Source organism: Festucalex cinctus, chromosome 15 (assembly GCF_051991245.1).
Source record: "Festucalex cinctus isolate MCC-2025b chromosome 15, RoL_Fcin_1.0, whole genome shotgun sequence".
Taxonomy (NCBI): Eukaryota; Metazoa; Chordata; class Actinopteri; order Syngnathiformes; family Syngnathidae; genus Festucalex; species Festucalex cinctus.
Window position 1 is genome coordinate 25,879,150 of NC_135425.1, and position 8,500 is coordinate 25,887,649.

The following is an 8,500-nucleotide window of genomic DNA, read 5'->3' on the forward strand; positions in this document are numbered from 1 at the left end:
TTTGTACGTAAACGTTTATTCAGCCTGATATAGAATACACATGGGGAAAAAAAATAAAAATAAATTCATAATTCTACTTCCCTTTTTGATTCTTATAACACTTTAGTCCAAGGAATTCCACATCATCACATGCTACGACCAACCTTCTTTATGTATTTATTCATATTTTTCCCCTTCTTCAAAAAGTGATTTAAAAAAAAATAATAACGTACGCCAGCATTCATAATGCACACGCTCCGTAAAAAGACACCGAATGTCGCCACGGAAATGTAAAAAAATAAAATAAAATAAAAAATAAATCTGTACAATAAAAATGATCATTTAAAAAAAAAAAACATATAAAAAAAAATAAAAAAAAGTTCCCGGGCTGCTACGACGTGAATGAGGCATAAAAAGCAAACAAAAACACCTTGGTCCAAAAATGACCTGCTTTTTTTTTTTTTGTAAACATGAATTTACACACAAACGTTCATTAGAATTTAAAAAAAAAAAAAAAAATCTATAAATTGGAAACTTTACAAGGAAATCATTGGGAATGAAACTGAATTTACAGCAGTAAACATAACAAATAGAAAATGAAAAGGAAATTAATTCAATACTGAATTGAGGTGTATCTTAAATGTAAAAAAAAAAAAAAAAACTTCAGTAGCTCAATTGAAAAACTAAACTAAAAAACTAAATGAGAGCTGCGGGAGCCGTGCAGCATTATGTCGCCTCAAGATTCAAAATCTGGATTCATTTAGTCATTTTATTTAATGCATCGCTCATGGCTCGACGATCTTAGAAAAAGACTGAGATTATGTAACAGGTTTTTTTTTGTTTTGTTTTTGTAAAGAGTATGAAATTGAGCTTAGTGCACAAAGGTATATGACAGTAAGGGATAATATGAACTTGTACAATGTAGTAGTTTGCTTTTTTTTTTTCTTGAAAAGTTGTGATTTTTAACATATGATTCCTCCCTGCAGCAATGTTATGTTATATATAAATTTTTTGATTTGGAAAGTTTGTTTTTGTAACCTGTACTTTATAATGAACACATTTTCTTATAAAACTCATTCTTTCCCCCCCCCCCAAAAAAAACGTATAAATACGTTCTATTTTAAATGTTTTAAGTGTGCCAAAGATGTATTTATACATTTTATTTATTTATTTGTTTTTGTTTTTATGCTAGAGCATACAGAAGGCTTTGATACAGCCTCTCAACTGCAAGGAACGGTTAAAGAAATAGTAATTATACAAACGGCCAGTAGATGGCAGCAGAGAGATCAATATGATCAATTGAGCTACTGAAATAAACATTTTTCCACTATAATTTAATTGACTGAGATGTACATGTCCACTACATTCTTGTTAGAATTTAACTAAGGAAAAAAAACAAGCCAATACATTCAAAAAGGGTGCCAGCAAAAATAAAAAAATGATTTCCTCCTCCGTGACTATGTTTGTATACGTCATAATGTGGCAAAATGACCATGAATATCATTTCCATTCATTCCCATGGTAAGTTGTCATGATATGAAAGTCGTTTCTTGAACTAGCCGATTTCTCGCCCGTGCCGAAAGCGCGCGACTACAAAAGGGGGCGGTCCCGTGTTCACGACGCTCCCGCCCGCCCGCCGTTTCGAAGGATAATTGGGCGGAACTTTTGCGGGCCCCGTCGAGTCCATCGACAGACTTAAACCCGACAGAACATGCAATTTATTTTGCCTGCTTTCAATGAAGTGACAAAGTCCCGACAAACCAACAAAACGGAAAAAGTGTTACAGTGGAGGGTGGTCCTCGCTTTACGACAGATTAGTTTACTTTTGTTTTTGTTCACCGTCAGTATTTGAGGCTATTCTAAATTTAGATGTGCATGTTGGAATGCGTTTTATTCAGTATCACCAATTACAGGTGCATCTGGAACACATGCCTTGCAATTTATTCATTCATTCATTCAAACTTCAAACTAGCAGTGCAATAATTAATCAACAACTCATAGATTATGTAATTAATTATTTTTGCTTATAAGTATTGGCATTTCAGAGTAAATCTTTTTTTTTTTTTTAGTCCCGTATGAAAGCGAAATCATTTTCATGTTGAAGATTTTTTTTTTTTACAGATTCACTAATTATTCGACAAAACAATCAACAGATTAATTGATTATTAAAATAATGGATGGGCGAGTATTGATACCAAGATTGGTCAGACAAAAAAAAAAAAAAAAGTTGATTTCCATTTGTGCAGTTTCTGCACCCTCTGGTGGCTATTTTTTATTTTTTATTTTTTTTTAAGTGGAGTTTAATTTTCATGAGCCATGTTTTGGCCCTTCTATGTTTAATATGTAATATTGTGTTATTTGCGATTGTAGGTTGTTTATATGAATTGTAATGTACAAAAACTTTTTTTTTTTTAGTATGAGATTATTTTTTAACAATTTTGTGACTTTTTTTTGTATCGCCAACCTCCCCACATTATCGTATCGTGACTTTCATATCGTGATAATATCGTATTGTGACGTTTGGATATCGTTACATCCCTATTGGCTAATAGCGGCACTGAGACGACTGACACAAAAAAATAAAAAAAATAAAAAAGAGGTGGGGTATGTTTGACATTTAACGAGCTCGTTAATGAGTTGCTTCCATTTTTCTTTTCTTTTTTTTTTTTTAAACAAAGTGCTTTTTTGTTTTTCTCTCACATGATATATCACAAAATTCTTTAAGGTTAAGAAAAAGTCAGGCCTGAGTTGGAATATGGGAGAGAGGATTTAAAAAAAAAACAAAAAAAAAACATGCTGCAATGACGGTGTGACAATTTGCGGTGGCGAAAAACCTCCGTTTGGGCTCCTGGCGAGTCAGCCGACACGTCGACGAGCATTTCGCTCAAATATTTCATCCATGGTTTAAATAGTTGGCCTCTTGCACCGAGTGGCATGCATGGAGGAGCTGTACAAGGACCAGGTGTGTGTGTGTGTGTGTGTGTGTGTGCGCGTGTGTGTGTACAAGCTCACTGCGAGCACCTCCTGCTTTGTTTTTTGTTTCTAACCCGGCAACCCGAGTCCAGAAGTCCTCCAGTGTTTTGTTTTGTTTTGTTTTGTTTTTCCTGTCCAATACGTGCGATGGGGCTCACTGCAGTTTGGTTCCGAGCTTTCGTTGTCGGTTCCTGGAAGATGTGAACAAGGCGGAAACGTCAAAAATAAATAAATAAATGCGCTGCGATTGCTGTTGACGAGCCTTACCTGGCCTCCGAACGCGTCACCGTGTACTCGAACCACAAAATGTTGGGAATCAGGCTGGTGTCGCGCACCAGGAAGTATTCTGACACAGGCCTGCAAATGGGAGACAAGATATTTAAAAAAAAAAAAAAAAAAAACATGGATTGAACGATTATGACATAACTATGGAAGCCCATTCCCAAACACAGCAACATTTATTGATTGATTATCATAGAGCTCAGCAAGTCTGGGCATTGATTAAAGATATTGGACTTAAAATAGATGTTAATTATATCACTATTATGTATGGCTTGATAGAAAATAACACCTTCTAAAGATAAAGAACTATTTCAAATTATTATAACTGTTGTCTGTGCAAAATTGTGTGTTATGTTTATGAAGAATATAATAATTGATAGCAACACCGTGGTTAGACAAATTCTCTGTTTTTTAAGGAAAGAACGAAATAAGGACAAAAAGAAGCTTTTCCCCTGGCATATTTTACAGTTGTAAAATGTTTCGTACGATTTGGATTTTGTGTGTTTTATTTGATCGTGTACCTTGTGTGTAAATAATATTTTGTACTTGGTGTTTTGAAACTTTTGTAAATGATGTGAAACTCAAAGTTTTGCAAAAATCGGAAGCCCATTCCCGCCAATTTAAATAAATAAAACATTTCCACCACTGGCGGATTCTTTAATAAAATAAAGTAAAAAAATTAAAAAACAAAACAAAAGGAAAATCATTAACATTAAAAACAAAACAAAAAAACAGTTTTCCACCACTGATGGATTCTGTAATAAAATAAAAAAAAAATACACAAAAGAAAAACAAAAATAAATAAATAAATAAAAATTCCACCACTGGCAGATAAAATAAAAACAAAATTTAAAAAAAACTCATATTTTTACAATCAATTGTGTATTCTATGGATTAATCTGGGTGATGTCATTATCAGTCGACATCAAGTAGAAAAATATACTTTTTAAAAAGGTATCAATTGCACATGAAAAAAACTAATGACGTCATCAAATTCATCCTGGACCAAATATTCACTTTCGACTTGCTGAAAAGGCTTCAATTCAACACGACGCCATCGATTGTCAAAAACAATTCCATTTGGGAGGTGGAGAAGGTGGCAAATCGGCCTCACCATGCGGCGATTTTGGGGAACAACGGCGTGAGCAGCTCCTGCGTGACGACGAACCAGACCGCGGCGATGGCGCTGCCCGCCACGCCGCCGTACAGCACCTGGCTCCACGTGTGGTACAGCAGGTACACCCTTTGGGGAAGCGAAAAACGGACAAAAGCTACAAATGAAGAAGAAGAAGAAAAAAAAAAAAAAGTCGAGAGCGGCGCGTTCGCAAAAAAACGGAGCGCCGACCTGCTGTAGGAGACGGCCAAGGCCACGCCCAGCAGGACGAGGGACAGGATGTGCCGCCACAGAAGGTCCACGCACCGAGCGTTGTTGGTCTGATGCATTCTGCACGAGGGACAAAACGGGAGAGAAGCGAGTTGAGAGAGAGGTGCGACACATATAAAAAGTCTTCACACCCTTGTCGAAATTCCAGATTTTTCATACATATTCAACAATTCATGTGAGCTATACTTTTGTTATACTATTTGTTTATCGAGTGAAACGAAAAATAAATTTTTGATGCATTAACTCGATGAATCGATGAAAGTATATTTGTATCCGTTTCCATTATGCAGCAATAAGCATGTCATCATTATTCACAAACCTGTTGAAAACACTGTCAAAAAGAGCTTGTTGTAACATGACCCTGGCTGATCTCTTGTACTCTGCTGCCACCTGCTGGCCATTTTTTTCTTTTTTAATAACTAACATTGATTTAAGCCACCTTTTCATGTCAAACTGTATCAAAGCCTTCTCTATGCTCTAGCATAAAAAAAAAAAAAAATATATATATATATATATATATATATATATATATATATATATGTATGTTTTGGGGAGTGAAGGACAACGTATTGGGGAAAAAACGTATTTATACGTTTTTGGGTTTGAATGAGTTAATCTATCATTTTTATTGATTATCACTATTTGATAATGTATTTACAAAAAAAGGACATTTCAAATTGGCAATGCAGAAAATACACAAAAATGAATTATTTGTGATTCAGTTATGTGTCAGAAAATGGGGGATTGACTAGTAGATTGTTTTCCAAAGTAAAATCAGAAGTTTCTTTATTTTGATAAATAAATAAATGAATACAAACATGATCACTCTGCTTTCATGGAGGACTCCAGCAATCTCAGAATAAATTAGAGAGGCTGAAATTGCCAAGAGTTGGACAATTTTGATTCAAACAAGGTCACAAAATGATTGATGGATGATCAAATTATCAACTCATTTGATAATCAATTAATCATTGTATCTCACATTACTATAATACAATATGTGCATGTGAGGTGCCGATATTTTATCCACTTTGAGACGCCATCGCAACATTAATTAAGCACTATATTAACCATTAATCGTTCAAACGATTTATCTCGGTCCGACTGATTTCACATGACAAAAACGTACGATTTGTACATGGGGTACACAACACATGTTTCCAACTATGCCTTACATTTGCTTTTTTTTTTTTAAGGTTGGAACACCCATGTAAGTAGGGGCGTGGAAAACCAAATAAATAGAGAGGGTGAGGAGAGGAATCTTCAGAGAGCGCAGGAGTGAATCGTATGCGTCAGTTCCTCTCCTCGCGAGCCCTGAACTGAGCGTCTTCTCTCCTTTTTGTGTCGTGTTTAATAGACGCCAAACAGGTAACCCCGACGATGTGTACACCTTTCCGAACCGCACACATTTGCGTCACACTCACCTTAAATAAAGAAAAAGAAAGAAGTAAACGACAAAGAACCAGATGAGCTGGGAATGACTGGACGGCATCCCGTAGTCGGTGCTCAGCGTGGAATGAGCGCCTGCGGGCACGACGACGACAACGTTTCAGACAACAGCAAAAGGATTCACTCCGTCTTTTGAGCTCGATGGCGGTCGGTTTCTGTACCTGCACACGGGCGCGGCTCTCTGAGTATGTGCTTGAGCATCCAGTTGACGCCCTCGTTAAGGGTCAGCCCACCGAAGAAGGAAATCTGTGGCGATCACAAGACAATGAAGCTCCTCACTGCACATCAACAAAGTTCCGTGGCACCAAGTTGCCACAGGGAAGAAAAAAAAAAAAAAAAAGCACGTGGGCAGTGTCAGATAGGGATAGACCGATTATCGGTGCCGATATACAAATCTGAAGGCCGATAAAACTGGAATCTCACTGAGCGGTGAATGCTTGCAAACATAGCAACGTTACAGTTTTCATCAGGATTTGTGAAATGTTAACAGTTTTAACTTTTGTCACAAAGAATTTTCAAACATATTCAGACCATTTTTCACTGCAAAGACATTTGGAAACCTTTTGCGAACTCTGACGAAAATTGGTCGCGACACTCGCGTGCATTTGTCGCTCATTGAGATAAAGGGAACTTTTCATTTCTGGATTTAAATTAAAACTTACACTCTGTAAAAAAAAAAAATAATGATGGTGAAATTGTGAACTCCCTAGACTTTTTTTTTTTTTTTTTTTTAAATAAAAAAAAAAAAAAAGAAGAAGAAATTATGTCGAATTTTTTTGAACATTTTATTTACAGTTGAAAAGACATGCTGATGATCCTGGAGGCTCCCTTTCAATCTTTGTTATAATTTTTAAACAAAGCTGTAAATTTTTATGCTTAAAATTAAAAGCTTTTTTTTTTTTTTTTTATTCTGATGCTAATATTTTTTCTTTTTTTTACAAATGAATATTGGCGTGTTTTTTTTTTTTTTTTTATTCTGCCTCTAATATTTTTTTTCCTTTTACTGCAAATGAATATTGGCTTTTTTTTCTTTTGTTCATATATATATATATATATATATATATATATATATTATTTTTTTTTTTTTTTTTTCCATTCTGACAGATATTTCTCCTTTTACTGCAAATGAATATCGGCTTGAAATGTTGGTTATCGGTTTCCTTGACTGCAAGTGATCAGTTTCAGCATCGGCCTTGGGAAAAAATAAAAATAAAATAAAAAAAAATAAAATAAACATATTGGTTTATCTGTAGTATACCAGAGCGCTTCCCACCTACCGTGTGCAGCTCTCGTTTAAACACGATGAGTGTGACGAAGCCCACGAGGATGGCAATGGGCAGGAGGCTGATGTAGGCGAGCAGGTGTCCCGTCAGGTCATCTGAAATGATCGAGTTAACATCTTGTAAGTCAAGGTACTACTGGAAACTGATTTAACACATTGAGTTCAGAATCAGTTACCCTGGCCCCAAATCAGGGATTTTCAGTGGACATTTTTTTTTTTATGACTAACAACGTCCACTATATAAAAAAAATAAAAGCAAGTGAACTATATTTTTAATAAATAAATAAATAAATAAAATCACATACTGGAGACTGACCCAATTAGAAATTCACCCGTGACCTATTTTAGAAACTGAGTTTACATTTATGAAACACTATCGCTTCACTTTACATTAGTTCATTAATAAAATATTCAATTTTCAATCTTTTTCACAAGTTGTTCACTGGGGTTGGAGCTAGCAATGCTAACAATGCTAACAGCATCAGGCCAGTGAGCTAGCTAGCGTCTGTGTTAGCAACACGACTCAAAAGGGACTATTTATTAATATGAAACAACATTCGATGTTCCCTTTTAGCGGTGTAGTAAATGTGCGAGCAGCTCAGGGCGCGAGGTTTGTATTGAACTTGGTTTTGGGAAATAAACGCCGGTATCAACTCATTTTACAAGCTAACTCGTTAGCCTTCATTGTATCCATCACCACCGAGTGCGCATGCGCGCGTCGTCTCACAATTTAGCAACCCCCGGTGACTTTCGGCGCTCCACGGCGTCGCACAATTTGGCAACCCTGAGCGACTTGTCGTTTCCCTTCACCCAATAACGACACACGAAATGACGGCGAGGGCTTAAAAAGAGTGTCGGTGGTCAAGGAGAGAAAACGCCGAGTCGACTTACCCTCGGCGAACTCGACGTGTGTTAGCGATATAGACCGCCATCGAGGTGGCGCCGAGCACTGCTCTTCCAACGCCATCTTTACCCGGACACAACCACCCGGCAATCAATGGAAACACGCCCCTCGCGCAAGGTCAGCCAATGGCGAACCGCGAAGGACCTTGGCGCCAACCAATCATTCGGCGCGGGGCAGCCGTGAGCCGGAAGTCCATAGAGAAGAATTATTGAATGAACGATGAGTAAAATAAAATACAAACACTACG

At 36.6% G+C, this 8,500-nt stretch overlaps 1 protein-coding gene across 1 annotated transcript; it reads right to left on the reverse strand.

Annotated features, from left to right (window-relative positions):
- Positions 1 to 8,370, reverse strand: dolpp1 (dolichyldiphosphatase 1). The gene is made up of 8 exons (XM_077498082.1): positions 8,241 to 8,370; positions 7,345 to 7,445; positions 6,229 to 6,313; positions 6,043 to 6,142; positions 4,580 to 4,678; positions 4,349 to 4,477; positions 3,220 to 3,309; positions 1 to 3,143 (listed from the first exon to the last, which is right to left on the reverse strand). Exons 1-8 carry the CDS (start codon positions 8,314 to 8,316, stop codon positions 3,107 to 3,109), a joined length of 717 nt encoding a protein of 238 aa, XP_077354208.1. The 5' UTR covers positions 8,317 to 8,370; the 3' UTR covers positions 1 to 3,106.
- Between the last annotated feature and the right edge of the window lie 130 nt (positions 8,371 to 8,500).